The 17,971-nt window shown below is 43.6% G+C and overlaps 2 protein-coding genes across 2 annotated transcripts; both read left to right on the top strand.

The window, feature by feature from the left end:
* Positions 1-1,167: 1,167 nt before the first annotated feature.
* On the top strand, positions 1,168-10,859 carry LOC124647859 (uncharacterized protein At5g08430-like; the record flags this gene model as incomplete). The annotated part of the gene is made up of 16 exons (XM_047187722.1): positions 1,168-1,247; positions 1,949-2,028; positions 2,346-2,539; positions 3,853-4,666; positions 5,170-5,300; positions 5,526-5,585; positions 6,438-6,488; positions 6,665-6,735; positions 6,910-7,079; positions 8,127-8,183; positions 8,827-8,883; positions 8,949-9,002; positions 9,647-9,703; positions 9,905-9,964; positions 10,124-10,177; positions 10,531-10,859. Coding segments are annotated over 16 exons (2,319 nt in total), but the record flags the coding sequence as incomplete, so codon positions are not given.
* A 992-nt stretch (positions 10,860-11,851) lies between these two features.
* Positions 11,852-12,298, top strand: LOC124647858 (the record flags this gene model as incomplete). Its single annotated transcript, XM_047187721.1, has 1 exon — positions 11,852-12,298. A coding segment is annotated over one exon (447 nt), but the record flags the coding sequence as incomplete, so codon positions are not given.
* Between the last annotated feature and the right edge of the window lie 5,673 nt (positions 12,299-17,971).

Here is a 17,971-nt window from a genome sequence, read left to right as displayed (position 1 = left end):
AACGAGGAGGCTACAGCGAGGCCTGGTCGGCGTGGGAGAAATACCATGTCGTCGACCTTGTTGACGACGATAACAGCTTCGACAACTTCAAAGACTAGATTAGTGACAGGGGTTAGTTTGAATAAATTTCACTTTTATTTGTAAGATAGGCCTAAAATTTAAATGGTAATCGCCATCTTTGTTTAGTTTGTTTGATTTTGACTCAAACGCTTTGAGGGCGTCCGTGTGGGCCGGCATCCCTCTCAATACGCTGGTAACGCCAAAGCATTTAAAGCCAAATTCAGCAAAGAGCATCTACATTGTATGCCAAATAGTAGGACCAAATAGTAAATTTGGGTTTTGACATTGGTTCCCTCCATTGTGGAGGCTATTGCCATAGCAAAAAAATCATGGCACGAGAGGAAGTAGATGCTCTTAAAGCCAAATAGTCTTTCTCTCACCTCTCTCTAGTGTATCTCTTTGTTGTGGATCATGTAAAGCTAAAAAAAGAGGATGTAGACCTTTTTAACAATGTACACCGTAGAAAATTTAGCCATTTGGCATTAAGGCTGTTTCTTATTAGGTTGCATATTTGGCATTTGACGACGTGTTGCCAAAAACCTGGAGAATCTGTATGGTCGGAGACTCGGAGGTTGTGACCAACCGGTCCATGTATCACACCATTTTCGCCGCGCTCCAGCTGCATCCGTACTCTATAGCCCACTTTTGAGTATAGAATCTAGAAAAGCTCAAACAATTTCCTTTGTTCAATCGGACGGTCGAAATTGACCCACGCAAGCAGGGCCCGCGCTTTCTCTCCATCTTTAATCTTTTCCCTTTCTCGAGGGGACAGCGACAGAAGTGGACTCCCCCCAGTGTCACACCACACCCCGGGAAGAACAGCAGACACTGAGACACAGCAGAGCAGTGAGCAGAGCGCTCACACTCCTCGGGAGCTTAAACCCCAGCCAGCCTCCCCACTCACCACTCCACCACCACACTCCGAGGGGATCCCGATCGCCCGCCCCCCCCCCTCCATTTACTCCTCCACCCACCGCATCCCGAATCCCTAGCGACGCCCCCCCGCCGTCCGTCTCGCCGCCGATGGGGAAGCGGAAGGGCAGGAGGCCGGCCGCCAAGGCCCGCGGCGGCGCGGGCGCGGGCGGGAGGGAGCCGGAGGCGGAGGCGACCGAGGAGGAGGCCGAGGGGGAGAGCGACTTCTGTTTCGTCTGCAAGGACGGCGGCGACCTCCGCCTCTGCGACTACAGGTTCGTTCCTCACGCCGCCGTCCTCGGCCCCGTCCCGGAACCCTTGGTCTTTTTTTTTCCGATCCCGCCCTGTAGACCCTTGCCGGGGAGGGGGAGAGGGAGAATGCGGAATGTCGAGGAAACCGGCTCCTCGATTGAGTCCCGTAGGCAGGATCCGGGAGGGCAGTGTCTCTGTTGTAAAGCTCGGCCGTTGTGGGTACCGCCGCCGATTGGTTCCGTCCCGTGGTGGTGGTGCCAGCTAGGGCGGGCGTTCGTCGGCTCCGCCTATAAATATAGGTTCCACACCAGCGCACATGCTAGCTTGTGATTTGTCCCCCCTGTCCTCCATGTGTGTCCCAGGCAAACAGAACTTGATGAGCCCGGTTGAATGAGCCAACTGCCGGGGGTGTGCTAAGTCCAACTGGTTTTTGTGCCAAGTGCATGACACAATGCCAAGCCTACTAAAAGGTGTGAGGTGTTGTGGGACCGAAATGAACCCTCTTCGTCTATCTTTTGTCGGTGCGCCCCATCTGGTTACCATGACAGAGTTATGCTGGCCTTCGGATCTGTCGTCGGCCCGCCTTAGTTCCTGGCTGCATTCGCTTAGCTTGATGAGCACCGGCTTGTTCTACGTGCTATTATTGGTGCTAACATATTTCTAGTCCATTGCATTGTTCCATAGTCCCCCACATGCTCACCCAGATATATCTACCATCTTCCAGGAACTGCCACAAGGCCTACCATCCTCACTGCGTGGGGGAGGGTGAAGATTTCCTCAAATCGGACGACGAATTCATCTGCAGTGAGTATCTACACCTTCTTTCTTTACGGTCGCTATGGCTGCCATCGCTGTAAAACACTTGTGCTTATGTACGTACGTGATTGGAGTTGCTTTGTCAAATCTGAAATTGATAATTTTACTTCACACACCGGTGACAGACGCACGCACCAGTCTCCTAGTGCATGATACCGAAAATTTCCAGTTACAATCTAATATGGCTCCTGATTTTTGTTGACAGTAGTTTCACTTGTTCAGTCCATCTTTAATTCATTCCGCTAAATACTACGTATCAGTTGCATTGATTACTGACCGTACTAATTACTGCTAAAATGTGGCAGGGTGGCACAAATGCTTTATCTGCAAGCAGCAATCGTACTTTCGGTGCCTCTGCTGCCCCGTCAACTCAGTATGCCGTGCTTGCCTGAGACAGGCAGAATTTGTCCGATTTGGAAATCAGACAAAGGGATTCTGTACCAACTGTCTAAGGCTGGCAACCATGATTGAGAAGAATGTTGAAGTTGACTCTGATGGGGTAACTAAATCCATATCCCTCCTGAGAATTTTATCAGACTTTCTGCCAGGTGTAGATCCTCTAGTGTGGCCCTAAGTACATTTCAGCAGATTCATCCTGGCCATTTCTTGTCCTGTACGGACTAGATAGCCCAAGCCATTCTTAAACCTTCTTTGCCTAAATTATGTCCCTTTCTTCTCCCGTGTTACAACTAATCTATCCATTTAAATCTGAAATAGCTAAGATCTCTGATCTGTCTTGACTACTTCAATAGTCGATGACAAATAGCATCGTGTTATTGACTGTGTTGGTAACATTGGCTGTGGGTGTGGCAAGCCGAGAAGACATGGCTGACGGACCCACTTGATAGCTAGGCCGGGGGTCATCCGCCTTTTTGAAAGAAAAAAAGGAAAAAAGTTGTTTGTAGAGGATATGGGTGCTTTCACAATCTGGACATCTATGTGATGCTTCTCTAATAGAAGCAATGTTCTTTATACTCCCCCTGTCTCATCAAATTTGTCTGAGATTCGTCAAAATTTGGGAGGATGTATCTAGATGCTATGTAATGTCTAGATACATCCGAATTTAGACAAATGCCAGACAACTTTCATGGGACAGAGAGAGTACTATTGATTCAAGTTTTCCAGAAATCATAAATTTATAAACACACCGCAAGGCATAGATTTGTAAAATGGCCACACTTATGTACTCTTGAGAAATTTCAGTTACACTGTGTGCTTGGGAGTTCTTTTCAGTGGATCAAGTAGAGTCCTATACAAAATAAGAACATGGATTTTAAATAGAACACGAAAATGGTGAAGATCTGTTGAAGTCTACTTAGTGGAGTAGAGATAACTCGAGGGTATCCGTAGGTATTACTGACATGCCATCAATCATTGGGGCTTAACTGTCCTCCATTAGGCGGTGATCTTTGATAACCTTCTATACTGGAAATAACTGTTGTCCTGTAGGTTGTAGCTCTAGTCAATTTGTGCACTTTGTTAACATGCCTGTTTCTTGCAGTATAGTTATATGATACTTTGATATTTAGCAGTATATTATTTGCTTGGGTAATTTGTTCTGTTTTTGTTTCTACTTTCTACCAATTGCTTGAGTACAGTTCCAAGTTTGAAAAACCATTTTAAGTCAAGGCAACACGTGACATCTCGAATCCATACCATTTGACATACATGAGATTTGTCTCATGTGCACATTTTCTGATGGTAGTTAGTGGTTACTCTTTGATGATTGTGTTCGCCCCCTCGAGTTTCTTTTTCTGTATCGGTGTATCCTCTATGCATATGTTCTGATGGTAGATTCTCTATATTTTCTAGGAGAAGGTTGATTTCAGTGACAAGTCAACTTTTGAATTCCTATTTAAAGACTACTGGGAGATTATTAAGGAAAAAGAGGGCTTGACATTGGATAAGCTTCAAGAGAAGTTTCCTGAAGAGCACAGCTCAGATGATGATTTCTTGGGCAATAGTGATGATGGTGATGATGAGCCAACACGCCCAACTAACGTAAATAGATCATCAAATAAAGTGAAAGCCTCGAGGAAACAAAGAAAACCGAAGAAGAATGTATATGTTGGCTGGGGTTCAAAAGAGCTGGTTGAATTCCTTGCATCAATAGGAAAAGATGCATCCAAAACTCTAGATCAATGTGGTGCCGCTGAAGTTGTCAGGCACTACATTCGACAGAATGATCTTTTCCACAAAGATAAGAAAAAATATGTCATATGTGATGGCAAACTCTATCCTTTGTTTAGGAGAGCTGAGATTAAGTTCACCAAGATATATAGCCTGCTTGAACGGCATATTGCTGCAAATGCTACATCCGAGGATGAAATACTAGCTAGCTCTGAGGCTAACAGTGACTCATTTAGGAAAAAGAAAAGTCGGACCATGACCTCTGAGCCCAGTACCCCGAAAGGAATTTCTGAAAGATACAGGAGATGCTTTGCTTCTCTTGTTCATGACAACATTAAGCTGATCTATTTGAGGAAATCTTTAGTTATGGATCTGCTGAAGCAGCCAGAGACATTTGAACACAAAGTTATTGGCTGTTTTGTGAGAGTAAAGAATGACCCCAAATACTGTACGTACCATAGGCCTAAAACAATGTACCAGCTTGGACAAGTGACTGGTAATGTTCAACTTTAACATTCCATATATGATCTTTGACTGCTCTATGTTCCCTTTGCCTGGCTTAATGCTCTTCCTCTAATATACAACTGGATCAGTTTGACATGCATATTGTTTAGTTATTTTGAAGTTGATTCTGTGTTCCAGTGAGTAGATAAGAAGTAACAGTGAATTCCATACATTAACCATAAGATAGGTTACAGAACATGAAAATAGATACTCCCTCCGTGCACTAATATAAGATGTTTTAGATATTTTTGAAGTCGGAAATTCAATTTGGCTCCCGAGTGCATATGCTCTCTCTACGAAAAAATCATAATTCGAAGATACATACTAAAAGGAGTGAACCTACATAGTAAAAGTAGACTAGATACAAACAAAAGTGAGTGCACCTATAAAATAGCTAGAACGTCTTGCATTTTTGTACGGAGGGAGTACTATATACTGCAACTATTTATGGCAGCACATTAAGTTGTTATTTGCTGACGGAAGGATATCTAACAGGCATTCGGAAATCCTCAGAAGAATACAAGATAAGTGAGAAAAGTGACATATCAACAAATATACTGTTGCGTATTTCCAGCTGCTGGTCTGAAGTCAAAATTTCCATGTTGTCAGATGAAGACTTTGACGAGGTAATACATAATGCTTTTTAATGTGAGAATTGTATTTTTTCATGTTCCAACATCAATCAAGAAATTCAGAAAAAGTACTAGAATATTGACAGTAGTTAATAACTATTTATCAAAGATGTGTAATTTTTTTACCATATTATTTTATTTGGTTCATGTATGGGCTTATACTTGTCTTCGTCTCTTGGATCATATGTTTTTCAAATTATTTTTTGTCGATAATAACAGGATGAATGTGAAGATCTTCGTCTTCTGGTCAAGAAAGAACACTCCCAGAGGCATACTGTTGTAAGTTTAATCTTTTTCAATTTCTATAGTCCTAAATGCATGTATCAGGATAATATTGGATGCAATGTGCGCTACTATTTATTGCTCCAAAGGGCATACTTCAGTGGTAGAAAAGCAGAAATTATAGGAAACAGATAAATCTTAAACATAATGAAGGATATTGCAGCATTGAGTATGATGATTTTAATATCAAAGCCTCACATGTAATTGTTTTATGTTTCTCACTGTATGTTATAGATATTCCCTATCACGTTTATGTAATGCACTCTCATATTCGTTTTTTAAGAGCCGCTGACCCACACATCCGTGCTTGCATCCATCCCCTTGGCATTCTCTGTGTGGCTTGGAATGTATCTGGAGATTGCCATCTAACATACAATTTGCATTATTGCCGCACGTAATGTGCTGTAATTCTGTTTGATGGCCCTGTCATGCTTGCAGATAATTGATTTGGAGTTCCAAGTTCAATTTTCTATGAAAAATAATCCAACAGCTTTATTAAATGATAGTGTTACAACTAATTTTTAAAGTAACTCAAAAGGAAAATATGGTGCGAAGTTTGCCACTCACGCCATGCTATAATCAGTGAAGGTTAATGCACACCCATGGTGTGCTGCTGATATATTTGTGTAATTTACCTATCAGAGAGTGAGACCAACCATCCAGTATTGACCTATATTCTTGGATGGTTAGCTTTCAAAAAATTATTTTCTTGGATGGCAGTTATTTGACATATTTGTTTCACGCTGTTCATGCTCTTTTCTGGATTATGGATTCTTACAGATATTTGGGTCTATTTTTTACCTGATTCCATGTAATATTGTAGCACTATGAACATGCTGTTTTGTACAGGCGGAGCTTGAGGAAAAAGTGAGAAAGGTACACAGGGACATAGTCAGTCATGTAAGTCTGTTAGGAAGTTAGACTTTTTAATTATTTTTTTCTTGCATTAATTGTATAAAATTGAAAACCAATAATTTATTTGCGTAGCCTAGAGTATAGACTTTAATCTTCCATTTTAAGTTTACCTGTTAATTCTGTTAGAAATGTTAACCAAGTTCTCCTTTACCCCATTCCAGGGGATCGATAAAGAACTTCAGAGACTGGAAAAATTAATTGAAAGGGCCAATGAAAAGGGTTGGCGCGCCGAATATCCTTGACAGATTAAGATATTTTGGTCATTTAATGATGCTTTCTGCCAAAAGTTCTTGTTTTCCTGTTTATACTTTATCAAAATGCAGCTAACTTTCATGGTAAAAAAATGAACCTATCTTTGGGACTTGCAAGTGGATTTGGTACAGTTATATCCTTGACAGATTTTTACTATGCATGCACACATCGAAAAGAGACGGCTATTGCGCACACCAGCCGAAAGACAACGTCTTCTTGAAGAGGTCCCTCAAATTATTGCAGATTTAGAAGATACTAAAGACCCTGAATTATTAGTTGAAGCATCGGACAAGTCTTTTCAGATAGATATGTCTGTTCTAGAAGGTGATGCTTTGTGCTTATGTTAATTGGGCTCCCACATTGGCTACTAAGCTCCAACTAGTGTGATATTGATTTTCTGCAAAGATCTTCGAGAACAACTGGGAGGATAACATATACCCCCTCTGTTTACAAATATAAGACGTTTTAGACATTTTAAAGTGAACTAGGTACACACCATAATGAGTGAATCTACACACTAAAAACATACGAAAATAGATGAATCTACAAAAAGCGAAAACATCTTATATTAGTGAACGGAGGGAGTACTCACCATTCTATTTGCATGATTATTTTCATCTATTGGATCCTTCTTATTATATCTGGCTTACTACGGCATGTATCTACACTACTGTTTTCCACCAATAGTCCAATAGATCAGCAATACAAAAACTTTAATTCTACCACAGTTTCTGTTGTTTTCAGTGGCAATTCGGAAACAGATAATGAACATACATTATGTGTGTGTTAATAGTCCACTATGTAAGAGCACTTCAGTACATTCCGAATACCTGATCCGATTTATGTACTCCCTCCGATTCATATTACTTGTCACTACTCACTAATATGGATGTACCTAGTACTAAAATGTGTATAGATACATCCATATTAGAAACAGTTAATATGAATAGGAGGGAGTAACAAAATGGGGAGACTATTCTTATTTGTTTATTTTCTTGCCTGTTTACTGTTTTTCTCTCAGTGCTGGCTGTCTAGTTTATGTTCAGACGTGGAATCTCGAGGTTAACAGCTGTTTGTTTTTCACGATAACCAGTAGAAAAAAAACATTTCAATAGATTATATGGTCGCTACCAGTTATGTGTTACTCCCTCCGTTTCATAATTCTTTTCGTGGTTTTGGTTCGAACTAAAACCACGACAAGAATTATGGAATGGAGGGAGTAGTTTTTACTCTCCTCATGACATATGGTTTTATGGCCACTATTGTGTCAATGTTCAATTCCTAATCCTTTTCGTCGCAATGGAGCTGTGCCTTTTTCTTTTGTTGCTGTTCTTGTGTTGTCCAGATGGTAAATATTGATTTTTTGTGTAGGTTCCAGTGGGGAGGGAGCTGTTTGCTTGGAAAGTTGTTCACAAGAAATATCTAAAGGTTCGCTTCTCTATTTTTGTTTCCACTTGTAGCAAAATGTTGATATTTGTGCTGGTACTGGGGTGTTGGGCTGTTTACTGAAAAAAAGGGCCACTAGGAAGAACCAAAGATTTAGGCCTCCTTTGATTCATAGGATTTGTATAGGAATTGTGTACGATTTGAATCCTATGGCAAAATTTCCTACACAATCTGTTCAATTTATAGGAACCTATTCTATAGGAACTAATCCTATAGGAATCTTGTAGTGTAAATCCCATAGGAAAAAAATATTAGGTCATACCTCATGGAAATTTCCTTTGCTACAATCAAACACACTTCATCTTTCCATAGGATTCAAGTAGGCATGACATTCCAATGCTATGCTTTTCCTATTCCTATGCTTTTCCTATCCTATGAATCATATAGAATAGAGTATTCATTCAGTCATTAACATGAGATAAACACTTTCAACTTTTGTGGAGGAGCCAATGGGGAGGCTGCATAATGCGCACTGAATGGTTTAGAATAGCGGTAAAGACTGATTTATGTGTAGTGGCTAGTGAGAGAGTTGTTTGCTTGAAAAAGTTGCTCAAAAGACAAATGTAAAGGTCTCCTTACACACTGCACTTTTTTGAATGTTGGAACTCGCTAATTGTTTTTGTAGGTGCTAGTGAGGAGAAAGCTCCTTGCTTGAAAAGTTGCTCAGAAGATAAATCTAAAGGTATCTTTACATATTGTTAACTAAATTATTCCGAATGTTGTTCAAACACTCGACTGTTTATGTAGGTGCCAATGAGAAAGCTGTTTGCCTGAAAAGTTGCCCAGAAGAAAAACCTGAAGGTTTGCTCACATAATATGCACATGATTGTCCTGAAAGGTTGTAAAACACTCCTGATTTTATTGTAGATGCCAATGAGCGGACTGTTTGCTTCAAAAGTTGTTCAAAAGAAAATACTAAAGGTGTGTCTATGTAATATATGCATTCAGCTGGATTGTAGTTTTAAGAAAATGATTCTGCTGGATTTTATGGACTTGTATTTCCAGTTTACATTCTTGATGCTGAATAACTTGTTTTGACCTATTCTTGTTTTACACTTGTAATGCAATACCTGTATTGGCACTGTTACTGCTATTCTCTTTTGCCGTGAATTAGATGATTTAATTTTGAAATGCTCACTGAAAGAGCACTTGAAGATTTCATTTATCTAGATTAACAACGTATCAAGCTGGAAGTGATATCCTCATTTTCTGTCAATAAGTTAGGTCTTTTGTGGTTGATAGTTTACTTGGGTTTGAAAATTAGAATAGATTATACCCCTAAATTTATTGAGCTGAGATTCAGAAAACCCCATGTCTAAGCAACAGTTTCACTTAACTGTGGTTTCGAGAAAAGAATGTTACAGAATTCATCACCACTTTTTATCTAGCCCCCCTCTTCTTTGTGCTACCTTCCTGGTTTCATTGTTCATATTACATTTATGCAGCTACTGAAGCTGATGCTTGTACACCTGGAACATGTGTTCAAAATCAGGCCATTGCAGGTTTGCTCTTACAGTCTTACTGTACTTCCTTTCACTACTATTTTCTGGCGTTTGGCCTGTTAGTATTAGTCTTGTTCAAGCCTTTACTCCAGCTGATGTTCTTCAAGCCTTTACTCCAGCCGATGTTATATCTTCATTCTATTTAAGTACCTGCCATTCTGAGCTACCTGTTTCTCATACCGTTCATGTTTAAGGACACAGTTAAATGCAATGCTGCTGGTGGTACACCCAGAACATATGCCCAAAACAAGGGTGCTCAAGGTTTGTTCACACTACCTGTCATTTCACTAATTGTGCTACTTTTATGAGGATCGGCCCTGCCACCTGCCCTCTTTCAAACTTCTTTCACACTTCCATTTTGTTGACGAACCAGCCTTTCTCGGCCACTTGACTTTGTACTGTTCATATTTAACAATGCAGGTAGTGAAGACAATGCTGCTGGTGATAGACTGGAAATGCATGTCCCGAAGAAGGGTACTGAAAGTATTCTATTTACCATCCTTTTATATGTTGTGGTAAAAAAAACTAGTAATCGCCCTGTTTTACTTTTTGAGCTAGTAGCTTAAAAAGTCACCTTTAAATTTCTGTCATAAAACCTAATTTGACGCTGGTTCTCTGAATGAATGGTTATGCATTTTGCACACATTTTCTTTTTCTTCATATATATAAGCAGCTCAATGAAACTTATGAGGTTGATCATAAGTTTTATAAATGAATACGCCAAATGTTTTCTGGGGCTAATTGGCTGATATGTAATCTTAGCATGCTGTTGTTGGCCCGTAACTGTTATCCCTTTGTCTAACCTGACCAAACATGATTTGATGTAGCTACTGCAGCTGGCATCCCAGACGACGTTATTATCATCGACGATGACGAAGATGAAGATTATTCTCTGCCTGATGAAGGTGCAAACATCACTGTTGATCTGGATGCTAACAAATCTCGGGATACTGTTATGGTGCAACACGAGACAAGGCACGCGGCCATGTGGTTCTACACGGACCCTCAGAATGACGTGCAAGGCCCGTTTCCGTTAGAGATGCTGCGCCGTTGGAAGGAGGATGAGTACTTTGACGATGACTTCAGAGTCTGGAGAGCAGGTCAATCTAGCGACTCAGCCATCTTGCTCACCGATGCTCTGCGCCTGAAACGCTAAAATGGTACCAGCTACTTTCCTTGTAATATATTCCTCTTCCTGGATTATCCACGTACTTTGTTCATAGTATAACGGTGGGAGGACTGCTGTGGAGACTCAGCACTGTTCAGGCATTACCTGATCGTAGGAAGGTTTAGCCTGTATTGTGCACTGCAAGACAGCCTTCTCGGTCTCGCCTTTTGGCCATGGGATAGATGTATTTCGTACTCTTCTTAAGTTGGGTTCAGACATCAGAGCTTAATGCCAGTTCGTGTTCAAACATGTGTGTTTGTGCGTAGTTCCACTCTCCTTTTCCCAGTTAGAAAAATGCTAACCTGATTCAAAATGTTTTGATCGCTGTGATGCTCTTTTCGAGTTCAGTTTCTTGCAGTTGCATGCGAGGATTTTGGTTCGGAGCTTGCTGTGGTACAAGTTTGGACCTGTATGGTCTGGTAGTCCATTGCTGTCTTCAGTTGATAACATTTTTTTAGAGAGAAAGAGATGTTGGTTTTCCTTGCCGCCTTGCATTGTGACGCGACTATAGCGAGCGTCAGAAATCCCGGAGAGGCACGGGAAGCTTTGCGTCTTAGGCCGTTGAACACTCCGAACTTTCGTGGGCACGATCAATTACTTGCAAGTAATGTAGAACGTCTTGATCATATTGCAAACGTCTAAACGTACGCAAGTTGATCTGGAGTCGGCCATTGACGTGTCTTTATCCAACTTACAACCCAAGTCAGACTCAGATCGGCCCTCACGCTAACGCGAACTGAATACAAATCCTACCCCGTCACCAACAAAATCCCAGGTAAACCAACAAATAATAACCAGCTACCAGGAACGAAGTTCGCTAAACAAACCGGCCGCGGCAAACAACATCCTATACGCACGCCATCATGGCCGCCGCCACGCGACTCCTCCGCCTTCTCCTGATCACGCTGCTCGCCGGCGCCGCCGTCTTCTCCTCCTCCCCCGTCGCCGCCGCGCGCGACGTCCCCGCCGTGCCGGTGGCCGTCGTCGTGTCCGGCGCGGGCGAGCTCGTCGTCGGCGACACGGAGCCGAGCGCGTACGAGATGCTGGAGCGGTTCGGGTTCCCGAAGGGCATCCTGCCCGAGGGCGTGACCGGGTACACGCTGCGGCGGTCCGACGGCGCGTTCCAGGTGTTCATGGACAGGGACTGCGAGTTCGAGGTCGACGGCGGCTACAGGCTCACCTACCAGCGCACCATCTCCGGCACGGTGGCGGGCGGTAGCATCCGGGACCTCCGCGGCGTCTCCGTCAGGATGTTCTTCGTCAACTGGGGCATCGACCAGGTGCTCATGGCGGACGCCGACCACCTCATGTTCTACGTCGGCCCGCTCTCGCAGGCCTTCCCGGCCGACAACTTCGAGGAGTCACCCCAGTGCCGGTGCCGAGGCGTGCTCGACGGCGTCGCGCACGTCGGCGTGGCGGCGATGTAGGATCGATCGGGCCGTTCGGTGGTTACAGACGTGTAAGTAGCATACTACGATCGATTGGTACGTGCAGTGCTTGCACGTGATCGATTATGTCATTTTTTTTGAGGGATGATCGATGATGTGAATTAGTTTTTTTTTTTGTGTGAATCGGTAGATGCAAGATTGGTGTGCGTGCAATGCACTGCACACGGAGGAAAGGACCGATCAAACGGGATGTCAATTCTATTCTGATGTTTATGAGTTTCGCTCTTTGCCGATTATGAAGTTTTCTTCTTTCTGACTAGTTCAATTGTCATATTTTGCCTGGCATTATTTCGATTAAATGTATTGCTTGGCTTCGAGTTACGATTGATCATCTTCCGTCCGATCCAGAGCTAACAATGCTTAATCATTAAATATTGTGTTTGGATTCTCTTGCTCGGATGAGTTTGATAGCTAGGTGCAAAAGATAAAAAGCTAATTGATCGAGTTTTGTAAGGAGTTAGGTATTTTTTTTCTCATCAAACTGATTAATTAACTTCAGTCTTCTTATAATGGCATTGCACAACCCCTGCCATCTAAAGAGTTTCGTAATAGGAAAAGCGTAAGAACTAGTGGAGGTGAGAGCTTGTCATTTTTTGTTAACACAACCCGTAATATGCCTCATTTTTTAAAAAAAGTAGGAGTAGTAAAAAATTGTCTGATTCATTAGCGACAAACCAGACAAAAACCGCTACAAATGAACCAATGTCATCATGTAACTCTACTTCATTGGGCATTATAGACAGACTGCCCACCATAACGACACCAATCACGACACAGTGACACCGCCATCCACTATCCCCCATCTACGGCTGCTCCAAAGACAATGCCTCAAAGGAGAGCAATGGTGTTGAGCACCAAAACAACATTCAAGAAGATAACAACATCCGCGCACATCGCAGTTGCTGGCTCTAGTCATGCGTTGGAGACAATGTTTTCATTGGGCGCATATCTGCACTCCCCATCCCAAACTTATTGGCCTACCTAGCCCTCTGTTTGCTCCGGGCCTCCGGTCATATTGCCAGATGCGTATTGGCATGCATAGCCCGCCGAAGGACATTTATGGTGGCTGGAGCCCATCAAGATCAATTGTTGCGAGCTGGTCAAGCATCAAATAGACGCCACATCACCGGCACTGAACCAAAAGGATGAAACGCGCCACAAAAATCGAGTCACGTAGCCAAAGACCAGTCCACTTAGGGAAGGATGTGTCCGATGCCACACAATGCCACTACAAATCCAACTGTCCGCGAAGCCTAGGGGCTACGATTGTGTTATACCTCTCCGTTGGAGCTCATCCCGCATTTTGGACAAAACTGGCTCACCTCGGGGAAGACTGCCACCAGCCATGGGGGCGTGAGAGAGAAGGTAAAACACTATCTAGCCATTGCATCCGTCGTGCACCGTTTTTCCAGGTAGGGGTGTAATATGATAGGATAATCTCCACATTGAATCCAGCTATGAATCTATTTTATAGTATTCATATCCAGTTTTACAAAACCTGACGAATAATGATGTTCGATTCTGAAGTCGCCTCGGATATGGTGTAGGATACAGTATAGCAAATACCATGCATATATGGATTATTTGACAAGCCAATAGGATTATCTGAATGTTTTAAACCAGATAATCCGATTTTCAAGTGAAAGCCAAGCCAATCGGATAGAGTTAGTAGTTACTAAGTTAATAAATTTGCATGCCTAGCTTTCAATTTTAGCACTGACATGCTGATTGTGTAACACTATTCAATTTATATTTATACCATCTTTGGATCTTGACCTAAATCGTATCTCTTTTCGTAATTAATTTACTGACGCAAGGATAATTAAATTCCACTATTGCTAGAACCATAATTATCTATCTCTGAGAGTATTTGTGTGACTACTTCTATTTCTGATTTCAGTCATCTACATTTATGATTTGAATCCACGATCTGGTCTTCGAAATTGGGAGAAGAATTCGGGTAAAGGATATGGATGTGCAAAATCTTATTTGATCTGATTTCTTTACACTCGTACCTCTAGGGATGCACCGCCCCCACCATCGATCGAGTCCTTCACTTGTTAGGGAACGAGGTCCGCCATGATTACAGAGATATAAGGTTGCGACTACAGCGGTGGGGACTGGGGAGGCGCACGCCGGGGGGGGGGCTGGCCATAATGGCTAGGGTTCGTGCGTCTCCCGAGCCACTGGAGGAGGTAACGCAGGAGTCCTTTTGTTTGAATCTAACTCTTGTATGATGTTATCGCCCATACAGTTTGGTAATTATCTAGGATCTACAGGTATATAAATGTGTGTGCACGGTTACTAGGGTACACCATTGTGAGTTAAGTGGGGCCTTTATCCTCTGGTATTTTCTAGGTGAGGTAGAGATTTCCCATCGCATTAAAATGCTTGATATTTATTAGAAGGATGGACGAATTATAAAACTACCTCTTCGTTGGAAACCTATATCTTAAATTTATCTAAATTTGGATGTATCTTTACACACTATTTAGTGTATGCATACACCAAAATTTGGACAAATCTCTGACATCCTTTTTTGGGATGGAGAGACTACTAGATGGGAGTTAGAACTTGACACTTAGGGGCGAAAATTAAGCTGAGACCTCTCGACACCCTTTATTTTCGGTAGTCCCTCTGATGTGTTACCTCTGTCAAACATAAACTATACTTCCACTTTCACTAAAGTATGTTTTTCATCCCTTAACTTATAGAGTTGATCACTTTGTGTCCCTTAACTATACGATCAGGTAAGAGCATCTCTAACAGAGCCCGTAAATCCCGCCGGAACTGAACTTTTCCGGCAGATTTACGGGTTCGGGCCGAAACGCGCGCAGATCAGCGCCCGAATACATGGGCCGGCCCGTAAACGAAGTTTCAGGAGCCCGAGAAATCGAGCGGACGCCCCGTATTAAAAGAGTTCGCGGAGGGGAGTTCGGTTCGCAAACCCTACTCCCCTCCGCCGTTCCTCTCCCTCCGCCGCCGCTAGTCGCCAGCTCCGACGAGCAATCCACGCAGCCCGAGCAACCGATCCGAAGCCCGCCGCCCCGCGATGGCTTCCCGTGGAGGATCCGGCGGCCGTGCCGCGGGATTGGGCGGAGGCGACTCACCGCCGCATCCGCCTGTCTTCCGCACCGACGCGGAGCAGCGGAAGTGGAACAAGAGCGAGGGCGCTCGGAAGAGGAGCGCTTGCCGGTGGACGAACTGGGGGCTCACGCCCCCAGGGAAGCTCGCTCGCTACGGCCCCACCGGCGAGGGCTCCTCCTCCGGCCAGTCGAGCCGCCATTTTATCCTTACCAACTAGATCTTGTTGCACCTGGTAACAAACATTCATAAACCATCTCTCGAAGTACGTGTCCGGATAGCCCAAAGTCTCGATAGTTAGCTCTAGGTCTTCCGGTCAAAAAACAACGTCGATGAAGGCGTGTAGGTGCACTATTACGTGGTAGGGATTGCAATTTTTCTCGCATTTTCGTTTTTTCACTCAAACTCAAGGAAGAAACTTTGCTTCTTATCTTTTTTTAAAAGATCCGCGGCTGCCCGTGGCGGAGAGCGAGGAGGAGGACGACCTCGTCCCCGCGCGCTCGCCGACCATCTCCGCCGGGGACTACGTCCACGGCAGCGACGAGGAGGAGGCCGTCCTCGCTCAGGCGAAGGCGATCAGCGACGCGGAGACTCGGCAGCGCTTCCACCAGGAGGAAGCCAATGCCGCCCGCTAGGTCAGGGAGTACGAGGCGGCCCGCCAGGAAGCCCGCGCCCGCCGCGTCAAGCTCGAAATAGTCGAGCTTGACAGGGACGACGCGTGAAGATTGATGGCGCGTGAGACACACGTCTGTTGGGAACCCCAAGAGGAAGGTGTGATGCGTACAACATCAAGTTTTCCCTCAGTAAGAAACCAAGGTTATCGAACCAGTAGGAGTCAAGGGCCACGTGAAGGTTGTTGGCGGGGGAGTGTAGTGCGGCGCAACACCAGGGATTCCGGCGCCAACGTGGAACCTGCACAACACAATCAAAATACTTTACCCCAACTTAACAGTGAGGTTGTCAATCTCACCGGCTTGCTGTAAACAAAGGATTAAACGTATGGTGTGTAGAATGATGTTTGTTTGCATAGAACAACAGAGAACAGAGTTTGCAGTAGATTGTATTTCAGATGTAAAAGAATGGACCGGGGTCCACAGTTCACTAGTGGTGTCTCTTCAATAAGATAAATAGCATGTTGGGTGAATAAATTACAGTTGGGCAATTGACAAATAGAGAGGGCATAACAATGCACATACATATCATGATAACTACTATGAGATTTAATCAGGGCATTACGACAAAGTACATAGACCGCTATCCAGCATGCATCTATGCCTAAAAAGTCCACCTTCGGGTTAGCATCCGCACCCTTCCAGATATTAAGTTGCAAACAACAGACAATTGCATTAAGTATGGTGCGTAATGTAATCAACACAAATATCCTTAGACATAACATTGATGTTTTATCCCTAGTGGCAACAGCACATCCACAACCTTAGAACTTTCGTCACCGTCCTGCATTAAATGGAGGCATGAACCCACTATCGAGCATAAATACTCCCTCTTGGAGTCACAAGTATCAACTTGGCCGCAGCCTCTACTAGCAACGGAGAGCATGCAAGAACATAAACAACACATATATGATAGATTGATAATCAACTTGACATAGTATTCCATATTCATCGGATCCAAACAAACACAACATGTAGCATTACAAATAGATGATCTTGATCATGATAGGCAGCTCACAAGATCTAACATGATAGCACAATGAGGAGAAGACAACCATCTAGCTACTGCTATGGACCCATAGTCTAAGGATGAACTACTCACACATCAATCCGGAGGCGATCATGGTGATGACGAGACCTCCGGGAGATGATTCCCCTCTCCGGCAGGGTGCCAGAGGCGATCTCCTGAATCCCCCGAGATGGGATTGGCGGCGGCGTCTCTGGAAGTATTTCCGTATCGTGGCTCTCGGTAATAGGGTTTTCGCGATGGAGAGTTTAATTAGGCGGAAGGGCAGAGTCGGAGGGCTGACGAGGGGCCCACACCATAGGCCGGCGCGGGCCCCTCCCTGGCCGCGCCGCCCTATGGTCTGGCCACCTCGTGGCCCCACTTCGTATGCTCTTCGGTCTTCCGGAAGCTCCGTGGAAAAATAAGACCCTGGGCGTTGATTTCGTCCAATTCCGAGAATATTTCCTTTGTAGGATTTCTGAAACCAAAAACAGCAGAAAACAACAACTGGCTCTTCGGCATCTTGTCAATAGGTTGGTGCCGGAACATGCATATAAATGATGTAAAGTGTGTATAAAACATGTGAGTATTGTCATATAACTAGCATGGAACATAAGAAATTATGGATACTTTTGAGACGTATCAAGCATCCCCAAGCTTAGTTCCTACTCGCCCTCGAGTAGGTAAACGATAACAAGGATAATTTCTGAAGTGACATGCTATCATAATCTTGATCAATACTATTGTAAAGCATATGAGATGAATGGAGTGATTCGAAGCAATGGTAAAGACAATGATTTAAACAACTAAATCATATAGCAAAGACTTTTCATGAATAGTACTTTCAAGACAAGCATCAATAAGACTTGCATATGAGTTAACTCATAAAGC

The sequence above is a fragment of the Lolium rigidum genome, chromosome 4, assembly GCF_022539505.1.
Source record: "Lolium rigidum isolate FL_2022 chromosome 4, APGP_CSIRO_Lrig_0.1, whole genome shotgun sequence".
Classification (NCBI taxonomy): Eukaryota; Viridiplantae; Streptophyta; class Magnoliopsida; order Poales; family Poaceae; genus Lolium; species Lolium rigidum.
Note: the sequence above shows the minus strand (reverse complement) of the source record. Positions and strands in the feature narration are given on the sequence as shown.